Genomic DNA, 24,647 nt, shown 5'->3' on the forward strand with positions numbered 1-24,647 from the left:
TCTGAAAAATACACTTAATAATCGTGAAAAAAATATCACAGATTTAATGTAAAATAAACCATTTAATATCCATAAAAAACCCCAAATACAGTAATTTCAGATTTGCTCTTATTTCTTTAACTGCGCGCTGAAATGGTTCAGATGTAATTTTCCAGGTTAAAAACCATTACTGTAAACCACCGTCTTAAAAGCATCCAAGTCAAAGTTTGTGTGTTTATCATCCTTTATTTGTCATTAAAGAGCCAGTGCATCTTCAATCAGAATCAATTAACTCATTCCCAAACTGCTTACATGATTGTGCTGGTACATTTGCAGCCTAAATGACAATGTCTTCATCAGAGACATCAGTGCACAGTGCAGGTACCAGCTTTGCATTTGGCGCCATCTACTGGTGTGTTTTGCTATTACAGGCACTTTTAACACCCCAACAGACATTCCTCACCGACGAAAGAATTCCATCTTCCTTGCAGTTTAGTAACACATAGCAAATATGTGTTTGTGCTGATTTAGAGCCACGTAAAGCTGAGAAATTACGTCTTTAAACATCTGTAAATATGTCTTTCTTTATACTGAGAATCCTATACTACAGTGCATTTGTTGATTTCCTCAAGAGCATCGTCTTCATTCGTTGCTACTGTCTTCGTTGTCGTCCTCAAAAGTGCCGTCTGCTCGTCCCTCGGGCTCTGGGTAGTTCAGGATGTGTCTGTTAGCCTGGATGAGGTACTGCTGCTGCTTGAAATATACTTTCAGCACTCCCTTGATCACCACAAAAGCAATGCCACCCTAGAAGAGGAAAACCGGGTTAGGATGCACACTTCCTAACGTATGGAAGAGTCTCAACGCTCTGGGACCCTCACCAGGATGGTGCGCTGCAGGTTTGACGTGACCTTGCGGAACAGGAGGCGTCCCACCAGATTGGCGATGGAGGGGAAGATGAGGGCGCCGCACAGGGTGCGAGATACAGAGAGATGATCTCCTCCGTAACTACCCTCGGCTGGGATGCGGGGCAGAGGACGGCCCATACCTGCACAAACAAATGAAGCTTTCTGCTTTAAAACTTATACTTTTAAATATTATTATTATTATGAGCATAAACTTATGGTATGATTGTGACAATGGGTCAGAAATGCTAAGACGCAAACGAGCTCGTTTTTGCAACCCTCCACAATATAAAACATTTAAGTTTAACTTAATTTTATTGCTTTGATGAATTCGTCTGTATTTTTAGTTTGCATTTTGATAAAAGTGATTTTATGTACTTTTGTATTGGCTTTTGTTTTATTTAAAAAAAAAAATCATATTAACATATTAAAATTTATTTGTATTTCATTTTTAGCAATTTCAATACTTGAATTTGAAGTTTTTAATAATTTCACTATGTGCTTTTGTAATTTTTTATTAGGTTTTATTCACTTTTATTTAATTTTAGTTTAATGTACTATATGATATACAATTGAATATTTATAATTTTTTTAGTGAAAGTGATATGTAATTTTTATTAGGTTTTATTTATGACTTTTTGTTTTTGATTGAATAATTTTGCTTTATTTTTATTTATTTCAGTCTTTGTGAATATGCATTTCAGTTTTCATTTTACTTTTAGAATAAATTATATTTATTTTGTTACTATGACTTGCCGTTATCTTTTGTATTTAAGGTTAAGTTAAGGTTTTAGTAAAAATATTTTTTATCATGAAAAACGAACAATTTATGTCATTTCAATTTAGTTACATTTAGTTAACAATAACAACACTATAATGAACTATTGACAAGTTTAACCCTGTTGTCCACATACCAGGTACAAGCCCACTGAAGATCTGAAGCTTAGAAGAGTGTCTTTGCCAAAGCCGCACCACGTAATCCTCCCAGCGAATCATCTTCCCCAGCACCAGCATGACGGGGATGGTGGGTAAACCCATGAGTAAGAAGAGAGGATCTGCACGCTCCATCACATCCAGACCTTTCTTATGGCCCACCACCTGAAAACAGATGAGAAAATGTGTTGAAAAGAGCCAAGAAGAGCCCCTTATCCCCTTATCCTTCTGTCTGTGACGCACCTGCATAACTGTGACGGCACCGTAAGTGACTGCCGACCAATAGACGGTGCCCACCACGACTCCTGCTGCGGCGAACGGACTGGCCCTGGACAGAGCTCTGTCGACCTGCTGGAGGAAGTACACCAGAGGCCCTGGACGAGACACAAAACCACACATTAACACTTCCCTATTAAATTAACAGAATGACAGCCAAACAGAATGTCAGAGTATTGCACATTGGTAAGCCCACGCAGAATCTGGGCACTTTTGTCACATTTTATGAGCTCATTTGTTAAAAAATATATGAATGATAATATACCTAAACGATAAAGTTTGCCAACTAAGCAAGTGCAAAACTGTGTTATAAAGCAAAGTTTATTATTATTTACATACTATTACACTGATTAATATTCAGAATCTGCATTTAGTTTTACATTTTTATTTTAGTATAAATTTTGTATGTATGTATATATATATATATATATATATATATATATATATATATATATATATATATATGTGTGTGTGTGTGTGTGTGTGTGTGTAATATATATATATATATATATATATATATATATATATATATATATATATATATATATATTAAACATTTTTTAGTTTTTATTTTTATTAGTTGCAAAGATTTTATCTAATATTTGTATTTTAATTTGTTAACTTTATTTCAGTCAATAGAAAAATATATAGAATAGTTTTAAGTAACAATAACGGCACGGTGTTATTGTTAACTAAACCTATGAAAAATATTTTTATGTACACTGTTAAACTGGTGCAAAGCAGAATTGAGAGTTCTACACTTTTATCAGGAGCTAATAATCCAAAATATCTGGCACATTTTGCAAGTACGCAATAATTTGACAATCCATGACAACACATGGAAAGGCATCAATACGTTTTCCTTCAAAAAAAGGAAAAAAAGGAAGGAATATTCACCCATTTTGGGGAAAACTATCCGGTATTCAGTGCCACATTGTGGGCAGCTGACGGCTCCTCCGCTGTTTCCCTTCTGTTTTTCATCCAGCCATCGCTGTAAGCAGGACTGATGGATCCACTTGGTGCAGCCCTTACACCGGCATGGGCTAACCCATTCTGCAGCTCGGTCCTCCTTCTCCGTAGCAAAACACACCCAGCAGTGCCTGTCATCGGACAACAGATTACTATTAGTGCTAACCAGTCCTGGTTGATGGAGAAGCTGACGGAGAAACTCACTTCTCTGGAGGTTCATCTACACAGGCCATCTTGTGTCAGGTTCGATCCACACTCTCTAGCTCAACCATGAGTACGCCAGATCAGGCTCAGTGTACAACACCTCCTAATACAGATCAACAGACATGACTGCATGACTAAAAAATATTTTAGATATTATCATAATGTTCATTCTGTATCACTTCTACTAGAAGTAAAATAGAGTAAAATGCATACAGTGTTTGGTCATATGTTAGAGGGATTGAAAAAAAATCACTTTTTTATTATTATTACAATATGAAGTGTGATAATTGTATTTATTCTACTAACGTATTTGTATGAAAGATGCACAGTAAAAAAATTATCTTATCTTATATTTGCGTTTTTTTTGTTGTTAATCGGACCCTAGTCACGTAAGAATGTCATGTCAGTGGACATTTCTCACTTAACAAATTAACATTTAAATTATGTTTTAATTCAGGACTATTTTCACATGGAATGACTCACATTAAACTAACAAAACGTTTAGGTTTATGTTTTAACAGCTCTAACGCACCGAAACGTGTCATTCAGACAACATTGTTAACCGAATTCAGTGTAGATCCTCACCTGAAGATGTTTTATAGCTGTAAATGTTTCAGATATGCGTTTAGTTTAGATCTCCAGCTTATTTGACACTTTCAATTTCTCGGAGGACAGAACAACAACCTTATGCAGAACAACTTCCGGATAGGCCACTTCCGTGTGTCAAAATAAATGTCTCTAAGTTGCAAGAATGCCTCGCTGAATATATATTTCTATTTTTTGTATATTATATTTATTATACATACATACATGAAACTAATAAGTAAATTACGTGTGTTGGATAATTGTAAGATATGCCAATTTATTTTGGAATACAAAAATAAAGGATCCAATCTGCTACTACAGTCGTTCTCTCCATTATTTTGTTCCTTGACAAAAACTGTGAATTAAAGACATATATTTTTAATTTCTAATTTCTATTTCTATATTTGAAAGTAACATATAAACAAATGTATCAAATCACGCTCTACAAATTACAGTCTTCACATATATAGGAGGTTCTCAAGCTGCGCCTGCGAACTAAATGGCTATTGGCTAAATGAGCTGTCAATCATCTCCTAGTTACTAGGGTTTGATTGGCTCCCTCCACAGTGCGGTTCGGTTGACCCATCACCGCTCAGCCAGTGGTTGTACTGCCAAGCAGCGACGGTTATTTTTATTTACATGAAAAGAAAATCATAATCGGTGCTTCTTGAGAACGAGTTGACCGAAAAACGCACTCAAGCGCAGGTTGAACATGGAGTCGTATGATATTATAGCCAACCAGCCGGTTGTGATTGATAATGTGAGTATGATGTCAGCAGCCCTCCACACCCAGTCTGTGCTAAGAGGCTAAAGCTAATGCCATTGTGCCAAAACCTGCGCTAGCCGGCCAATGCTAAATGAGAGGTGTTTAGGATTTAATTTAATTAGTTAATAATGTGCACAGTCTGATGCACGTCTGACTGTTTTTAGTATATAAAGCCGAACATTGTAATATCCGTCTAAATTGCGTTATCTTGAAGCATTAGCTGGTCAGAATGATGCATCGCTATAAAGCTGATCTGTCATTCGTTTCAGTGGTGCGTTAAAAGAGTCTCTCAAGCTTCAATAAATGGTTCAGCATTGTACAAATGAATAAAATACCGCAAGATGCATGGTTGTCAAAGCATATCTGTCAGATAAAATCCTGTATTTGAGCCGGACTTGTTATTGTTGCTAAGATGGCTGGCTGTGGCCCCGCCTTATACATACAGCCACATTTATCAGCATAAGATAGTTAATATAAGTTAGAAAGTGGATTTTATTAAAAGGCAAAAGTGTTAAGCTATAGATGGAGGACTAGTAAGCCTCAACTGTTAATCATAGTTAAGGTGGGAGACCTCAAAGACTGAATGTGTCAGTTTGACAGGTTGCTAAAATTATGAAAACTTAAACGTCAGTGATATTCAATGAAACATTAGGTTGTTTTCTCACAGTGTGACTCTTCTGGAGTCTGTAGGTTTTTTTTGTTGCTCCCTCCAGCTCTGTCTCATGACTCAAGAACAAACAAGGAGGGATCAGATCATTGGATGATTCATTTTACAACACGTTCACTGTTTGAGCTTTTATAGTTTAAGTTTATTTTGAAACACCTTCTTGGACAATTGTGGCTTTTATATAGTATTTAACTTGCTTTACAATTTCTCTTCCAGGGATCTGGAGTAATAAAAGCTGGCTTTGCTGGAGATCAGATCCCTAAATACTGTTTCCCAAATTAGTAAGTAACCATTTTATTGATATTACCACATTAGAGTTTGGGGTCATGTGATCATTGTATCACAGGAATAAATTACATTTTAAAATACGTTCAGATGTAAACCAGATCATTTAATTTGCTTTAATATTTAATAAAATATTGCTTAACAAAACTTGCTTAATTTTAGCGTCAATATTGTTTATTGATGTAATATTAGCTATCGTTAAGTTTGCCAAATGATCACACATGCCTTTTGTTTTTATAAATACAGGCTTTTTGTGTGAAAATCATATTTTAGTCATGTAAAGTGTTGTTAATGTGTAATGTGTTTATTTGTAGCGTGGGGCGACCCAAGCATGTTCGGGTGATGGCTGGTGCCCTTGAGGGTGATCTTTTCATTGGACCCAAAGCTGAAGTAAACCTTTTTATTTTAATTGAAGAATGTTTCTTTCTTTTTTTTTTCTTTAAATTGTGGACAATATATAATGACATTCACAGTGCATAATGTGTCGCAATATTTAGTCAGAAATAATATTGTGTGGGACTTAATTTAACCTGGGATGTTATTGATTAATAATATTTTATGTATGTCATCACAAAAGAACAGTTCATATAACTTGGGCGGATAGTTTTGATTTCATGCTGTTTATTTGTGTTCTGTGTTCAGGAGCACAGGGGACTGCTGTCTGTCCGCTATCCTATGGAACATGGTATTGTGAAAGACTGGAATGACATGGAGCGCATCTGGCAGTACGTGTACTCAAAGGAACAGCTGCAGACCTTCTCTGAGGAGGTACGGGTGTATATTTGATGTATTTTGTGTGCGTATATTTACTGTAATTTAAAAAAAAAACATTTATTTTTTAAATACAGTTTATTTTTATTTTACATATGGTTTTTATATTTATTTCAACCAAAAGTTATTTCAGTTGTTATATTCAGTGACCCTGGACCACAAAACCAGCCATAAGGGGCAATTGTGAATAAATAAGCTTTCCATTGATATATGGTTTGCTGGGATAGAGCGATATTTGACTGAGACAAATTTTATTTGATTCAAATAAAATTTGAATTTGAATTTTTGAGACACAACCGGTTGAAAATCTGGAGTTGTGGGGGAAACTCGCCTTTAAAGTTGTCCAAATGAAGTTCTTAGCAATGCGTATCGCTAATTAAAAATTAAGTTTTGATGTATTTACGGTAGTAAATTTATTAAATATCTTAATGGAACGTGATCTTTACTTAGTATCTTAATGATTTTTGGCATACATTAAAATCATTTGATGTATTTTTGGCTGTTGCTACAAATATCCTCATGCTACTATGACTAGTTTGTGATCCAGGGTCATATTCATTCTTCTTCTTCTTTCATTTCCTTACCTTTTTCATTTTTTCATATTAATTTTTAATATGACTTTATTGATACCTTTTGATACTATACTTATTATTATTTTTATATAGTGATATTTTTACATGCTACATGTACTTAATTGTAAAAATGGCATAATTTATGTATAATTACAGTAGTAACTAGCCCTAAACCAATTCTTCACAATAACACAACCCTATTGAGAATACGTGTAGTTCATTTATCTTCAAATAATCTTTATTTATTTGTAATTTTCTGTAGCAACATCACATGAAATATAAAGTGCAACCTTTTGTTTATTTGATCTCATTCATTTCAGTTACCGTTAACAATTTTTATAGTTTAAATGAATAATAACAATGTTTCAGTCATGCGTATTTTTGATGCTTTTTCGCAGCATCCTGTACTGTTGACGGAAGCGCCGCTGAACCCCAGTAAAAACCGCGAACGGGCAGCTGAGGTTTTCTTCGAGACCTTTAACGTGCCGGCTCTGTTCATCTCCATGCAGGCGGTGCTCAGTTTGTGAGTTGTTCGCTTTGAAGTTCTTTTTTCTGATATCACACTTCCTGTTCCCTCTCTCATGCAAACGTGCTTCGTGTCTGACAGATACGCCACAGGCCGAACCACAGGCGTGGTCCTGGACGCCGGTGACGGTGTGACGCACGCGGTCCCCATCTACGAGGGATTCGCCATTCCGCATTCCATCATGCGCGTGGACATCGCCGGACGCGACGTCTCCCGGTACCTCCGTCTCCTCCTGCGCAAGGAAGGCTACGATTTCCACACTTCTGCAGAGTTTGAGGTCGTGCGCACCATCAAGGAGGTAAGAGAATCCGCTTACGCGGCTCCTTCTTGACGGAAGTTATAATCTAGATTCGAAATGGTGTGAAAAAGCCGTTTTGTTTTCCAGAGGGCCTGCTATCTTTCCCTCAACCCCCAGAAGGATGAAACTCTAGAGACTGAAAAAGCACAATACACACTCCCCGACGGAAGCACTCTAGATGTAAGAATGAGATTGCTTGCATATATTAGTGTACGATAAGTCAACGTGAAATGGCATTCAGAAAACGTGCCATATGTGACCCTGAGCCACAAACCAGTCATAATTTAAAAAAATTAAGATTTCAATAAATAATCTTTCCATTGATGTTGGTTTTGTTAAGATAGGAACATCTTTGTCTGAGACACAACTATTTGAAAATCTGGAATCTGAGGGTGAACCAAAAAAAAAATCTAAATCTTATCATGGAACATGATCTTTTTACCTAATGCATTTTGGCATAAAAGAAAAATCTGTCATTTTGACCCTTACAATGTATTGTTGGCTATTATTATATTATTCCTGTCCTATTTATGACTAGTTTTGAGGTCCAAGGTCACATATTTTATATGTGGGACTGAAAACTCGCTCATGATGGCGCCTGAATTGTGTGTTAAGAAAGTAAATAGAGTCGATTTTAATTGGACATCAACTTGATTTGTTACTCACAGTGGTTTATCTCCCTCAGATCGGCCCAGCACGGTTCAGGGCTCCAGAGCTTCTCTTCAGGCCTGATCTGATCGGAGATGAGAGCGAGGGTATTCATGAGGTGCTGGCTTTTGCCATTCAGAAGTCAGACATGGATCTGCGGCGCACACTCTTCTCTAACATAGTGCTGTCTGGTGGCTCAACGCTCCTTAAAGGTAGAGCGATGAGATCAATCGAAAGCATCTCACTTCTCCATCCAGAGACAGAACTGAAACTCTTATCTTTGTATCCTGCAGGTTTTGGAGACCGGTTGTTAAGCGAAGTGAAGAAACTTGCGCCCAAAGATGTTAAAATTAAGGTGACTCTGCCGCTGCTAAGAAATGTTTGCTTGGTGTAAGAAATGTGTTTTTAAATATGTTGTATAAATAATCTTTTTGTTGTTTCAGATATCTGCACCACAAGAGAGACTTTATTCAACATGGATAGGGTAAGAACAGTGTGTATATATGGGCCTTTGTTGCACAAAACAGTAACTTGGAGCGTTGATTGATTAAAAGTGACAGTAAAGGTGTTTTTAAAGTTACAAAAGATTTATTAAAATGATTTAAATACTGTTCTTTTAAAAGAAGATCATACAACGCAAAAATAATCCTGAAAATGCCACCAGTTCAGGGTTAATATTGTTAACTAGAAGTGTTCAAACATTGAAACGTTGAAAAATACAATTATTATATATTTTTTCTCTGTAGATGTTTAAAAAAAATATTAAAAGTTTAAGCTAATTAAAGCTTGTTGAAGCACTAAAATTACTTACTAAACCTGAAAAAAATTACACTTTAATTAATTAAAATAGATTAAAAAGACAAGAAAATACCAAAATGACAAAGAAGAACTGAAATTTAAATGAACAAAAATGCAGTAAAAATGAGCCAATTAATAAAATGTGTCAATAAAGAATATAAAACTTACATTTTAAAATATATTAAAATAAAGTTTTTAAAATTGAAAATATTTCACAGTATTTTGTTATTTTGTTGACAAACAGATCCAACTTTGGTGAGCATTCTTTATTTCAAAGAATAAAAATAAAAAAGAAATTATAGATTCCGAACCTATAAGTAAGTTTTAAAAAAAAAAACACTTTGGTATATTTTGCAGTGTTCTTAATATTCTTTTTTCCTTCATTTTTGTACAGGGGATCTATCCTTGCTTCACTCGACACCTTTAAGAAGATGTGGGTCTCCAAGAAGGAATACGAGGAAGATCGCGCCCGTGCCATCCACCGGAAAACATTTTAATGGGGTTTAAGGCCACCGGCCTCCCTCATCTCTGCGGTTTCACATCCCTCTCCTCTCTCGCTTGGCCTCCCTCTGTTACCCTCTCTCTCTCTCTCTCTCCTTCCCATCCCGACAGCGAACCTGCCGGGCCTCCCATCCGCAGCTAAGGCATGCCTTCCGTGTCCCCTGCCCAGCTCTCATCCGGGACACCCGGCGGAGTGGCACTGGGGCAGGATGCGACCGGGCATCCCTTGTCCGTTCTGCACCCATCAAACACGAAAAAAAACCAACAAAAAAAAAAAAAGGCTTTTCAGGGCATCAGTCAATACTGTTAACTATTGTTTCATTTAAAGCCAATGCTTCGATTCAGCGCTTAGATATTTATTACACTATTTACCCTGCCCTGTATGATACCGTCATATCTATTCTAATGAAACATGAAGGTGAATGTTTTACTCTGTTGTAAGAATTTCATTCCAGAACCGAAGAGATCGATCATTTTCTTTAAATGTCGCAGTTGTCAGCGTAGTATTTTTATTCCTATTTGTTAATGAAGAGCGTATACGTTAGAGAAAAAAAAAGCATCGCTCACCACTACAACAATTCACTTTAATGGACACTACTGTGTTTCCTGTCTGTGTCCCTCCCCTTGACCATCTCGAGGTTGAAACCACTCTATAGCTCAAGGGAACTAAATGTAAATTGAAATACAAAATACACGGTAGGTAGCTAGAATTTTCGCTGCTTGAAATGTCGACAAGTGTTATTATTAGTATACAGCACATTTTAACATGGAATCATTGGTTAATGAAACGCGGCGGCTTTAAGGAACATTTTTCGAGTTGTTTACTGTCTTTTTGTTGAAGTGTCGCTCTTAGAATTATGTTTGTCAGCTTTAAGTTGTGAAGCATAATTGTTACCGCACAAAAATCGACTTGATGCGAACATTAGCCCTTTCGAGTTTTTTTCTTTCTCTGAACATTTCCCACGATCCTACCCACGAACCAGAGCTGTTGACTGAAGCTTTAATGAAGTCGTCCAGTGAGTTTTACTTTGCCATGAGACGTCTCATCATTGTGGCACGATTTCGATGTAAATTCAGACTCTTCCCGAATTCCAGATTAGTGCATGAACTCAACAGAACGACTGAGATTGTGTGTTATTTCATTGTAAATCTCATCGACGTGGATATCGAAGGCAGAGGGTGGCTGAATGGATTTAGAAGCTCTTCTGGCACTAGTATTTCTGTAGTGTTTGTTGAAAGCGAGCTGCTCTCTAAGGGGATGATGGGGTAGCAGGGTTGCGTTTAAGTCCAGTTTGTCCAACCTAAGAATCGCCTTACTCCAGTGTCGTCATTGGAAAGTCAGAGCATCTTGGTTGTTTTTTTCCTTTTTAAAGATATAGAAATATCATCATAAGCCTTGTGTACAGTGGATTGCTATTCAAACTGTTAAAAACCAAAAAATAAACGACAAAAAGGACTAAAATGTACAAACCTGTTTCTTCAATTGTTGCTTTTTCTTTTAATTTTGTAAATTCAGTATAAATAAATTAATGCTGTCTGAAATAAGCTTCTGTGCATTGTGTTAACACACATCAGTGTTAGTGTTTGTCGTCTTGTGCTTTGTTGCTGATGTTGCTAACAGTGGTTTTTAAGACTGCTGAAGTTTTCTCACATTTTGTCTATGTGACTTTGTAATACAAGAACTTATATTTGTTTTTGTTTTTTGTAAGTCTAGAGCTCCCTGAATCGACTATGTTTAAAGTATATGATGACATATTACAGTTACTATTATTGATTGTGAAATATCGTAAAAGTAAATTATATCTATAAATATATATATAAAGATTCAGTTATTCAAACATGTTTTCCTGATGGCTCAGAAAACTGAATTTTTTCCAAATTTAGTCGAGTATTTTTTGTCTTATTGGGGACGGTCAAACACACACAATATGATCCGTTAAATCAATTCCATCAATTAGTACCTGACGTACTAATAGAAACAAGACGATTATAAAATACATCAAGTAATTACAAACGGCTGTGATTCGGCCATCACGAAAGCGGTGAGAAAAGTAGCGAGCACCACGTGACCCGGTCATCTACGCGTTACTTCATAAGCGGCTTTGACAATAATTTTGTATCAAATGACGACAACAGAGAAACGTCACTATGCATTGAAAAGATAATTCACGACACACAAAAATCAAAACAATTATTTATCGTCATCGTGCCTGGCCAATCAGAATAGACTTTCAGTCCTTTAACCCCGCCCACCCTTGGACAATGCGAGTTGTTGTATTTCAGTGGAACTGGCCTACAGCGCTCGATTCTGTCTCTGATTGGCCGCAGAAATGACGGAAGTAAATAGCTCTCTGCAGTAGTCGGAAATGCTTCGATGAATTACGGTAACGTGGAGTTTAAAAACAATAAAAAATAGATACTGAGGAGTCACAGTACGAGCTCGGACATGAGAAGAGTCACGCTTTTTGTAAATGGAACCTCGTACAATGGCAAGGTGAGCGTGTTTTGTCATCTATTGTCTGTCTAATGCATAATTAATGGCATGTTTACTGAATAAATAACACGTTGTTGCTCCTTTCATGACTTTTGCGTCAGGTGGTGGCAGTTTATGGAACTCTAGCTGATCTGCTGTCAGTTGCAAGCACAAAATTTGGAATAAAAGCTGCCAACATATACAATGGGAAAGGAGGTCTTATTGATGATATAGCTCTTATCAGGTAAGAGCAGGAACTAGCTATCTTATGTATAAAACAAGTATATTTACATGTATATCATCATTAACATTAAAACGCTTGTTTCTGTGGTACAGGGATGATGATGTCTTGTATATATCGGAAGGAGATTCTTTTGTTGGTGAGTTTGGCATTATAACTATAGATTTGGCATATGCTTCTTTTAGATATGTTTTCAGTTGCATTAAAACACCATAACTGAATAATATCCTGCAGATCCACCAAATAACCTAGAGAGTCCGCATGAGTTTCATTCCTGGGCACACACAGATTGGATCACCCTCAATGTGGGAGGCCGACGGTTCACAACCACACGGTGAAGTCAAAACAGATCACACTAATCTCATTAACCGTCATCCATAATCTAAAATGGCATAACCAGCATAATCAACCATCTTTTGTTTATTTATTATTTATTTTCGCTAACATTTAGTTCTCAATACTGCATTGTGAAATAAAATACATGATTTAAATTAGTCTGTTTAATTATATGATTTGTAATATAAATAATAATACAATTGATGAATACATATATAAATCGATATAACTAATTTCATTTGGTAAAATTTGTTGCCGTGTTTTTAACTATGCTGATGAAAAATGTATTACAAACATATTTTACTTTATGATGTTGAGCATATTTTATAATAATCATATTTTAATATGAAAGTAAATAAACTGAAAACATTTGAACTTATTTTTTTTAGCCACAAAATTCATTGGATTGGGTTCTTCAAATTACGTTTTTTTTTTTTTTTTTTTAAACATGCATGATATTATAATATTGGTTAAATGGTTACGTTAAAACTATAATTAAATCAGTGGAAAAACTCTTAGATAACCTGTGGGGGGTAAAAAAAAACACTTAAGCACTCAGAATAACATAAGTGGACTAAAATGAAAATACTATGTTTTTGTCACATTAATGCCCTCTACCCATCCAGTCCACAACTGTGCCATGTGATAAATCTAACACTTGAACACTTTTGTGTGATTGTTAGGAGCACTTTGGTCAAAGAAGCGGAGAGCATGTTGGCTCACATGTTCAGAGACAAGGGTGAGGACTGAACCAGTGTCTAATGTTCAAAAAAAAAATTGTGCATGTGCTTCTGTTCATGCTGCATTTTTTTCTTTTGTCATTTCCCGGCAGATGTTTGGGGAAACAAACAGGACGAGCAAGGGGCGTATCTCATTGATCGGAGTCCAGATTACTTTGAGCCCATATTAAATTACCTGAGACATGGCCAGCTCATTATCAATGATGGCATCAATCTGCTGGGTAAGACAGTAGAGACATTTTCCAGCATTTTATGTGCTTCCTACGGCTTGTTACCGAAAACCATCATCATTTAGTTTTCCTTAAGCATTTCCCCCCTTCTTTAGAGATATATATGCATTCATACGTACATCTTTTGGAACTGTATCTATAGAGTTTTGTGTTTAACCTACGTTCTGATATGTAAATGAGCTCTGTTATGATTGGCTGAGCTCTTTGCATATGAAATGAGTTCCTATGGAGAATCATTTTATGCAGGTGTGCTTGAAGAAGCTCGTTTTTTTGGAATCGAGCGTCTTGCTGAGCAGCTTGAAGGTGTTATTAAGGTAAAAAAAAAAGCTTTAAAAATGTTACAAGAAGGTGAAAACGTGACTTGTGGATAAAAGAGATTGTCCCGTTTCAGAATTCCTCAGCCTCCCGACGATCACTCGCCCATCTCCCGCAAAGAGTTTGTGCGTTTCTTACTTGCCACTCCGACTAAATCAGAACTTAGATGTCAGGTAGGAAGTAGCTGAATATTTGCACCGGTTTATTTCTTCATTTTATTGTGCATTGTCAACGTAAGCTGTTTCTCCTAGGGCCTGAATTTCAGTGGGGCGGATCTCTCTCGTCTTGATCTGCGCTACATCAACTTCAAGATGGCCAACCTCAGCCGCTGTAACCTCACACACGCCAACCTCTGTGGCACCAACCTGGAGAGAGCTGACCTGTCCAGCGCCAATCTAGATGTAAGGGTGTATCTGCCAGGGTCCATAACATATTTTAACCCAAAATCGCAAGAAGAAAAATCTTAAAGAAAATTATACCTCATTTTTTGGCAATGAGGGAATGTCCTAACTTATTAAGCATAATTTCCAAGAAGGTGCGTGTAAACACAATTTTATAAAATGTTATTATATTTTATCTTGTTCATAGTAAGCAAAGTCTAATTTAATCTGAAAAAAATATATTATTTGTTTTTCATTATTTTGTTTTTTATTTGATATTATGTTAAAAAATGTACAATTGAATATATTTTAAAATCTAATTTATTCCTAAAATGGCAATGCTTAATTTTAATATACTGATTTGTTCAAGAATATTTTCTTTTTATTATTATTATTATTATTATTATTATTATTATTATTATTATTATTATTATTATCAGTGTTGAAAACCATTGTGCAGCTTAATATTTTTGTTAAAACTAATGTTTTTAAAACTTTCAGGGATCTTTTGTAACATTTATAAATGTCTTTACTGTCACATTTAATCCATTTAATGCGTCATGGGCTAATTAAAGTAATTTCTTAAAAAAAAAAATGACTGCTCCCAAACTTTTGAATCTCTTGAATTATGATTTTGAAAAATCATTGTAATACAAAGATATTCAAACATGTCAAAGTAAATCAAATCTAATTGATAAACTAAGGATAACCATTGCAGAGAATAAGGTCAGCTATTATTAAAAATATATATAAATAAATTTTTAAAAATATATTACATTTTTAAAAAGTAAAGGAAAATATCAAAAAGCTTTTCAATGCAAAATATAATTTGTGTTTATTTTTATTTATATTTTTATGCTTTTTTTTTTTTTGTTCTAGCATGTATCCAGCATTTATATGTCTGCCAGTGACACTGATTTGCTGTTTTTGCATGCGTTTCACAGGGTGCCAATTTACAGGGCGTCAAAATGCTTTGCACCAATGCAGAAGGGGCCTCTCTCAAAGGCTGTAATTTTGAAGATCCCGCAGGACTCAAAGCAAATCTAGAGGGTAAACTGAGCAGACTCGATCCTGAACTGCTTCTCTGGGATCTCACATTTCCCAGCGTGTAATGCCTGTCATTTCCTGACAGGAGCCAATCTAAAGGGGGTGGACATGGAGGGCAGTCAGATGACGGGCATAAATCTCCGCGTGGCCACTCTGAAGAACGCCAAACTCAAGAACTGTAACTTGCGGGGGGCGACTCTGGCTGGAACCGATCTGGAGGTGAGCGCGCGTCAGTTTTGTTTTGAGAATCGTCCAGTCGTTTGTCATGTCTTCACTTCTCTTTGTTTTTGCCGAACAGAACTGTGATCTGTCCGGCTGTGACCTTCAGGAGGCGAACCTGCGGGGCTCCAACGTGAAGGGGGCCATTTTTGAGGAGATGCTGACACCGCTGCACATGTCACAGAGCGTCAGATAGCCTCCTTCAGCGAGACTGCAGCCTCTTCACAGAGCAGCTTTAAATAAAAACCTACCTGCAAACTGTCTTGTGACTTTGTGCCTGTTGATATTATGCGTTCATCAGCTGTCTGCTGTTGCCTCAGATCTTTGCATTATTATGGATGGTGTTCGCTACTTTTCTCAATGCACGATTTTCTGCATACATTGTATATTTGTGCCAAGCTTGTACATGTGTCACTGCTGGTCTGTGAACCAAATGTCTGTTTTTGCATCTGATTCCGATTTAGGAATGTGGCTGTTCTGCGAATGTGCAATTTTATACCTTTTCATACGTGCCGATTTTACACTTGTTTCACTGTTACGTGGCTTTTCAGGACTGTGCTGCATGCAGCGAGGAAAACATCTGCTGAAACCTGCTAGTTTAATGTCACCAGCCCAATAAGATCCAATAAAGTCAAACACTGGAGACTCAAAGGACATTTTGGCTTTTCAATTTTATAGTTTACTAAATTGCAATGCACTGCAATGTTTCATAGCAGAGAGGTTATTGCAAGTATAGTGTTGTGAAATGATTAATTGGGATAAATGTGCATATATAAATACATACACATACAGCATATATTTTGAAAATATTTCCACGTATTTAAATGTATGTGTTCATATTCATATTGCATGTGTCTTTTTATATTTGTATATTTTATATATGTGTCTTTTTTACATCACTAATCACTAATTGTATATGTATGTATATATATATATATATATATATATATATATATATATATATATTATGATGATTTAGTAGATATCTCAGTCTCATTACTCTTCACGCTCTTATTACCATTAAAAGGCGTTTTAAAACATTATTATTTTTTTTTATAATTCCAGCTAGTTGCTAAAGCAACATTTTTTTATTTTAGTTTTAGTCTGTATTAAGAAATATGGATAAGATGAACTATACAGACATTATTGAAAATAATAATAATAAAAATTATTAAATCTCTAATATTACAGTTAAAATAGAAAATATAATAATGAAAAAACAATTACAAATATTGACTAATATTAAATCAATAATACAAGAATTGCATTGGTTATTTATTTATTTATTTATTTTTAAAAGACATTTAAAATATTTATGTGTCATGGTGTTCGTTGCCATGCCTTTATGCCGATTTCAAAATAAAAGAGTTAAATAAAAAATTAAAATAAGTTAAAAACTAATGCTAATCACTATTTAGGATAATAAGAATCACTAAAAAAAGAAAAAATGCATTACAGTAATGAGATTTTTTAATGTGCTTAATGATCATTTGATTACAGTTTCATAAACCATATGGAATTATTTCAGTAAGTGATGACAACGTGAAATAATGGATGTGAAACTAGCTTAGTGCACGTTATTTATTAGTCATAAAAACAACCGATTCGGTAGGACAAGTGAAATCATAACTCATAACTCTCGTCCAAACAGCGTGCATAACGCCAAGCCGCCAGCAGAGGCAGCAGTGTCTCTAACAACGCCGACAAAGCGTGTGGATGAGACGTGTTGCTGTCTACACCTTCTGGGAACAGCCTCATTTCATCCATGACGGTCAGTAGCTCATCACAGCAGAAAAGTACTGCAGCAGACCGTGAAATCTGTTCGCCAGGATGCGCTGCCACAGTGATTGATCGGACCTGAGTGTGTGGAAAAACCATCGACAGGAGCAGATGAGCAGATCTCCCTGTGGTAGCAAACATCTGCCCAGCAATTAGGTATAAATATTATTTACACATGTACAACACGCTGACACATGCCGTGTTATATTAATAATGTTACAATTTTCAGAATAATCAAAATGGATGGATGAGCCAAATCACGTCGAATTCCATATCAATGCGCCGTGTTAATAAACAAATATAATGGACTAGATTATTTGGCGGATGAATTCTGATTAAATAACACGGACTTAAATATTGCCTAGCAACACCGTTTAAACGGTTTTCCTCCCAAAATGACAGAAAATGTACCATTAAAGGTCAATTCACACCACACAGACAAACGCCAACCAACTCCAACAAACACTTTGGCTCAAGCTGACAGTTGGATTTACAATCTCATGAAAAATAATAAAATGTTCACACTTTGCCAACAGACATCCACCAACTCTGACTTGGGAAAAAATGGATTATCCTGTATCTCAGTTTTACTCATATTAATGTTTTTGTGTGCCGTTCTTCGCATGAAAAGGCAACAGATAAGTTGAAGGAGGTTGTGGTTGAAGCCGTGGTTGCTGACAGACTAGTTTGTTGGCGTTTGTCAGTGTGGTGTGAATTGGCCTTTAAGCTACTCTATGCTAACTAGTTCATTATATTTCAAGCCTTCTGCAGTCGTACTTCTACTTTTAAAATGCACTTTCATGAATTCAGAGTTGTTTACACTTTTAAAAAGTTGCATTACGACAAAGTTTGGACATATGACCGAGTTTTTTTATGCCAAAAATCTTATTTCCGAGTTTTTAGGTGTATCCTTCTCTGCTAGAGATGACCCACAATTCCTTTCGTTGCCATATACAACTTCTTTTTTCTCTAACTGATGTCCGTTGTACATACGCTGCAGCTCCTCAAACACTGAATAAAATAAAGCATTTTTTTTTTCAATTACTTTTTTATTCTCTTTTTTATTTAAGTAGTGTTAGAGCGCAACATGTGTTGGCATAGCAACGTGATACTTGTTTCCTTTTCCGCCCGTCCTACGAAGGCCATCTCGTTTAACTCTAGGTTAAGGTCCTTCACTTAGGCTTCGAATGTCTGTGTTTTGTTGCCAATCGTCATTCTTTAGCTCCGCCCCCACACGCCACGCTTCCAGGAGCTCTGCTTTTTTCGGAGAAAATTGTAAAGCTGTAGATTTCTTTTATAAATGTGATAAAACCAAAGACTTTTTGGACATATCAAGGATGCAGTACTACTCTATAGGTACTCAAGACTGTGTCATGCCCCCTTAAGGTACCTTTTATAGTATTCTTCTTAAAAAACGCATTTCAAACTTACTTACAGAGGTCATCAAGGACATTAAACGCCATCACACCGAACACTACTTCTACCTTCAGGGTAGTAACGTTGAAGTCACAAGACTGTGTTGTAGTTCGTTTATGTTTTAGCTTTATATGTCAGAAAATAGTGTGTAGGCTTCAACATACATAAAAGTTGTGTTCGTTCGTTCGTTGAGATCGTGAATAATCTTAAATCTTATTTTCTACACTAATTCCATAAAAAAAAAAACATCCTTAAGAGAAAGAAGGATATTGCTCACTTCCTGTTTGGCAAAAATCGTCATCACTTCAGCGCTCGTTTATGAATATATTAATAATTAAGCGAGCTCCGCTGTTATTTCAGGTCAGTCAGTTTTTGAAGAGATATTTCGTTTGGACTAGACAATCGTTGCTATTGCGGTCTGAGGTTTGTGTTCGGATGTTTGCGAGTTATCGCAGCGCTGTGTTTCCGAGAAACTTCTGAGGAATATCCTGTATTTTGCAGTAAAAGAGTTTTACGGTGCTTTTACGTGCACTTCCAGTCCGTACTTGTGTATCTTGAACGTGCTTAAATATTTTCTTTGGCCTCTCGACTAAAGTTGCCATCTCGGAAATGGCGTACGGCCAGGCGCTCGTGTTTTTCGAGGCGCCCCGCGTTCACCTCCTTTCCGTGTCGTGTGTGTGAAGGTATGAGTGGTGCGTTTGTCCTCCTCACATGGACGGTCCTCGCGAGCGGCTGCAGTAGCCGGCCCACACTCGCCCACACGCACATGTGGCCCTTCCTCCCGCCCACTTCCTCTACCCACAGGCCCGCCAGCGTCCGGCACAGGGACGGTCTGACCCGAGAACTCCCCACTCCTTTTCCTGTGAGCCCCAGCGGGGACGACCGCAGAGTTATTAGACCTAATGGACATCTGGGTTACATTAAAGACGGGGCCTGTGTTGTACGTTGGCTGCAGAAAAGATCTACCACCGTTTCTGTTTTTAAGTCACCGGGGAGCATTTTAGCAAACCCCAGAATGATGCAACAACACTTCATTTATCATCCAAATACAGTCGGGTTTTCTGTGGTATCAAAGCATCAGAAAATGTGAATTAATGCAGGTTGTTTCATGCCTGTGGTTGTGATGTTTGGTTATGTTAATACAAGAGTAAAGGTGGCTATTTAGTAGCACAAGAAAACCTTACTTTCTACTTCCCTTCCGTTTAAAACTAACATGCTTGTGTGAACTTCACCAAAACCACAGGTGTCCAGGTCAAAATTGACTAGATTTATAACTATATCGTTCAAAGTCCGTGGTTGGTTAGATTTTTTAAAATACTTTTTAAAAGACGTATCTTTTTTATCACAAATACAGTAACAGGAGTAATACTGTGAAATGTTATTACTATTTAAAATAACCGATTTCTATTTTAATATATATTAACATGTCATTAATTTGTGCGTGCGAAGCTGAATTTTCAGTGTTTTTATCCTATACTTTTTATACGATCCTTCAGAAATCATTCTGATATTCTATTTTGCTGCTCAGTCATTACGGATTATTATTATTAGTGTTAAAAAGTATTATTTGAAAAGAAAAACCTCGTGACCACAGTATAGTATTTTTGTACAGTTTCATGCTTGAAAATACTGCAATACAGTGTTTTTTAATGAAGCAAAAAATTACTTTATAATGAAAGATTTATAACTATTTTTGCAAAATAAAGAAACTTAACACATGCACAAACACTTTAAAAATGTATTCATGCTATTTAAATAATTTGATATTAAATATTTAAGTTTATTTATATATAGCAAACTTTATATAGCATCAGCTGACCAATATGCTTTATCAAAAAAGATGTCAAATACCATGAATTATATTTATTATATTTACAAATTAATATACAATAATTTTATATTTGAATAAAAACGTGTATTCATTATTTAATAGTATGATTTATTAATGCTTTTACATCATTTAAAAGTGCTTTTTAATCATTTGAGGAGTACGATGCGTTTCATTTTCATGAAAGTAACATCACCGTGCAAATAGTTTAAAATTTCTGAAAACAGGTTCTTCGTTTTCTTTATGCAGAAATGTTTTCTTGACTGACATGTGACCCTGCAGTAGATTCAAGGCCGACGTGCCAATGGGTAAAATAACACAATCCCTGGTGTAATAAAAGCACATCATAAACCCACCCATTGTTTCTCTTACCGTGGCCACAGTTGCATAATGCGCTAAATATACACCTTCTTTCTTCAAACTAATAGTTTAAAAAGACTGCACAGAGAAAAACAGGCCAGCTAGCCTCTGTTGGTGGAAGATAAAACTACGTTATCTGGACCAAAAAGCATTTCGCCATTGGCCGCCATTCGCAAATTTTCCCCAACTGATGGCAAAACAAGGCCCTTTTCAGATATTTTCCCTCAGGTAGCTATTACGAATCTCAAACATCTGAGCTGGAGAGAGTCCGTGTGTGTTCATTTTTACGGGTGACACTGATCAGTCGTGCTGAGGAAACCGCACACGTGTGTTTTTGGAGATGTAGAGGCGTGGTGGAGAGCCGACGGGGCTTTTGTTGGCACCTGGAGCCCATCCAGACGTGTGGTCGTGGGGTACGGTGCAGAGAAAAGAAAGAAACACATCTGGAGCTTGTGGCAGCCGGCGCCACATTGGGCCCCAGAGAGGAGATGAGAAGGCAGGGCTTCTGAAACATGCTTTTATTAAAGAAACATTCATAAATCATCTCTGATTAATTTAGACAAAGCTCTGGTTTTAACTTGCCGTTCTTTTACAGAGCTGCAGCGTGAATCGATGCCAGACTTTTACAGGAAACCTCATCACAGGCTCACAGGGGCTTTATGGCATAATCAGGAATAATGCCATTGAATGAGTAAATCTGATGACTGAAGTTGGTATGTGGGCACTTTTGTTTATTACTATACAGCTATGGCTAAAAGTTTCCTTTTATGGAGCTTGATATAGTCAGTGGTCACTGTATGCTTTCACTTTATGCAAACAAGCAACACTTTTAATTCCATTTCCAAGAAAGAAAGAATATTGTATGGTTTTAGAATGACAAAAAGGGGGAGGACATGTTATCAGAACTGTTCCTTGAATATTGTTAAGTTATACTTGAAAAAGACTTGATATAATAAACATATATATATATATATATATATATATATATATATATATATATATATATATATTTAACATTTTATTATTTAGTTTAACTAGTAAAATATATAAAACTAAGTAAAAAAATTATCAAATTATAAAGTAAATAACAATAAACTGAATAAATAAAAAGTACACTTTTAAAGTGAAAACTAAATATAAAAATAGAACATTATATAAGATAAAAAAATTATAATTCTACTAAAAGAAATTCTGACAACTGAAGTCTATGATTCTGTTTTGAATTCTGATTTTAAATGTTAATTTTAGTACAATTATTTATTTATTTATATATATATATATATATATATATATATATATATATATATATATATATATATATATATATATATATATATATATATATATATATTTATTTATTTTATTTATTTATTTATTTTTATATATATATATATTTTTTTTTTCACTTTAAATGTATACTTTTGTCTGAAAAAGCATAAATGTATATTCATTCATTTTTAATATTATTATTATCTATTATTATTAATATTATTATATTTTTCAACAAGTTACACTTTAAAATGAAGCTACCCTGTAGTGTAAATTTTTTTTTTCAAGTTTGAAAATACATAAGAGACAAAAAGTGAATTGGAGTGAGAAGTGTCTTTATTTCCAGTTGTTTTGTGTTGTTTTTAATCATTTTGATTCCTGTTGAGAACCACTGATTTCTAGCAGATGTTGTCAGGTGGTCTACCTGCCCTACCCGACTCAACCAAGATGTTAAACTACCAGTTAAAAACAGGTCCAACTGGACCATCTGACCAGCTAGAAACCACGCAGCTCCCATCCGAAAACCAGCAGCCAGATCTTGGACGAGCTTCAGAAATCTGTCTCATGATTTGTGGAAATGAAGTCCACCACTTCGGATATCCTGAATTTGACACATGTCTGTGTATGTGGCCGTGAATGTTGACGTAGCGTGGCATGTGTGTTTTCAGCTGTCCTCCACGCCCCCGTCCGCAGCGCAGCTTCCTGTGTGGAGGGCGAAGGGGGGCTGCCAGTGTTTATGCCCTGCCGAGCCTGCGGTGTATTTGTTTGCTCCAGGATCCCGCAGCGCGTTCGCTCACTCCTCGAACAATAAACATTGGTGATTGCTGACGAAGGCCCTGGTCCTGGCTTCTCCGAACTCCGGTGATTTAGAGGTGCCCGGCGGTCTACCGTTGTATCCCTGCCCATGGCACTGAGACCGTAAGTGTAAATACTCTCAGTTTGGACCTTGTATACGCACAAGGTAACATAAAACTGTACGTGGACGGAGTTTGATTGTGTCGGGTGATCAGAGGCGCTCTTCTGCCCTGTTTGCTCAAGGATGAATAATATGGAGCTTCTCAGAGTGGAGAAAACACCATTTTGATCAGTGAGCCACAGGATGTATAGTGTGTGGATATAGTTATGTTATAATACCATTAATAGAAAAAATATGAACTGACAGCATTCTTTTTTTTCTCTCACGCAAATACAAACTGAGATTTATATCCTGGCTCTTCCATGCTTTGGAATCTACAATTTTGCGGTGAATGAGGGTGGAGATATTGAAGGCCAAAAAAGTGCATCCACTCATCTTAAAAAGTACTCCACACGGCTTCTGGGCTTTAAAACTTTGACTATAACAGCCATAATTCTGCTAACTGTCGGATGTGCGTATACGAGAGAACTGCGATCCAGCAGAAGACGTATGACTTAGGTGTAACGTAAGCTCCGGTAAGAAGTGACGAACGCGGAGGAGAAAGCAAAGCCGAACAAAACACCAGTCGGGAATTAGAAGCATGCAACAAGGATTTGGAAAGAAAAATGTATCAGGATTTTGATATAAGCAAAGAGGAGACTGGTTTTTCTTTGCCGTAAACAAAATCAAAATGAAACCAACATTCTTCGAAATGACTTCAGAAGACATGTTTTTTTTCATGAACGATGCATTTAAAGCTCAACTGAGAGCTTCATGAAGTCTCCTGAGAAACCTTTGAACAATAACATTTCCCTCTGTGTGTTTATAAAATGTCAATAATGCCTCCTTTCATCTTTAACTAATCTAAACCGTCCCTCGTTTAGCGCAAACCATGCTTTTGTTTTTAGGTTTTCTCCAACTAATCCACACTTCTCTGACAGATCTCCCAGCGGTTGAACTCTTGTGTGCGGTGCACAGCAGTCTCAGGATGTGACTGATGGCACTCACCACAGAATGAGGCAAGGTTAAAAATACGGAAATGTGGACGCAGCCCGTCCGCCAGCTGCTCTCTCAGCCCATCAGAGTCTCCAAACCTCAGCCCCAGACCCTGCCACGAACTCCAGCATCAGCCCAGAGACACTCCCTGACCCGCCAGTGTTATTCACAACAACATTTCCATCCACCTCACCAGCAAAAATCGCTGAAAGCAGAAAAATACAGGGGAAAAACACAGCACAAGAAACTCATGCACATGCGTAATAAGTATTTTGGTCTAGTTTTCTTGTTTTAAGGATTATTCGATACATTAAGTAAATACGGTTAATATGGATCAGGGTCGAGGTGTTTATTAGAAACAGTTATTTTGTTCAAACTCTCCAGGACTTATTATTACTATCAGCTAACTGTTAACTATTCATTTTTCCTCCGTATACTCATAA

The 24,647-nt window shown here is 36.3% G+C and overlaps 3 protein-coding genes across 3 annotated transcripts; 2 read left to right on the forward strand and 1 right to left on the reverse strand.

The window, feature by feature from the left end:
* Positions 1-205: 205 nt before the first annotated feature.
* On the reverse strand, positions 206-4,000 carry march5l (membrane-associated ring finger (C3HC4) 5, like). The gene is made up of 7 exons (XM_043250158.1): positions 3,849-4,000; positions 3,264-3,366; positions 2,988-3,190; positions 2,058-2,188; positions 1,796-1,979; positions 858-1,024; positions 206-783 (listed from the first exon to the last, which is right to left on the reverse strand). The coding sequence occupies exons 2-7, from the start codon at positions 3,290-3,292 to the stop codon at positions 622-624; spliced, it is 876 nt and encodes a 291-aa protein (XP_043106093.1). The 5' UTR covers positions 3,293-3,366; positions 3,849-4,000; the 3' UTR covers positions 206-621.
* A 403-nt stretch (positions 4,001-4,403) lies between these two features.
* On the forward strand, positions 4,404-11,222 carry actr1b (actin related protein 1B). Its single transcript, XM_043250157.1, has 11 exons — positions 4,404-4,608; positions 5,498-5,562; positions 5,881-5,956; positions 6,209-6,334; positions 7,308-7,432; positions 7,517-7,733; positions 7,821-7,913; positions 8,419-8,593; positions 8,675-8,736; positions 8,825-8,865; positions 9,574-11,222. The coding sequence occupies exons 1-11, from the start codon at positions 4,561-4,563 to the stop codon at positions 9,674-9,676; spliced, it is 1,131 nt and encodes a 376-aa protein (XP_043106092.1). The 5' UTR covers positions 4,404-4,560; the 3' UTR covers positions 9,677-11,222.
* A 747-nt stretch (positions 11,223-11,969) lies between these two features.
* kctd9b (potassium channel tetramerization domain containing 9b) lies at positions 11,970-16,315 on the forward strand. The gene is made up of 12 exons (XM_043249896.1): positions 11,970-12,174; positions 12,276-12,397; positions 12,490-12,533; positions 12,629-12,728; positions 13,414-13,469; positions 13,563-13,691; positions 13,947-14,014; positions 14,075-14,188; positions 14,267-14,416; positions 15,340-15,445; positions 15,528-15,661; positions 15,741-16,315. Exons 1-12 carry the CDS (start codon positions 12,127-12,129, stop codon positions 15,855-15,857), a joined length of 1,188 nt encoding a protein of 395 aa, XP_043105831.1. The 5' UTR covers positions 11,970-12,126; the 3' UTR covers positions 15,858-16,315.
* Positions 16,316-24,647: the final 8,332 nt, after the last annotated feature.

This window comes from Puntigrus tetrazona, chromosome 10 (genome assembly GCF_018831695.1).
Source record: "Puntigrus tetrazona isolate hp1 chromosome 10, ASM1883169v1, whole genome shotgun sequence".
NCBI classification, from domain to species: domain Eukaryota; kingdom Metazoa; phylum Chordata; class Actinopteri; order Cypriniformes; family Cyprinidae; genus Puntigrus; species Puntigrus tetrazona.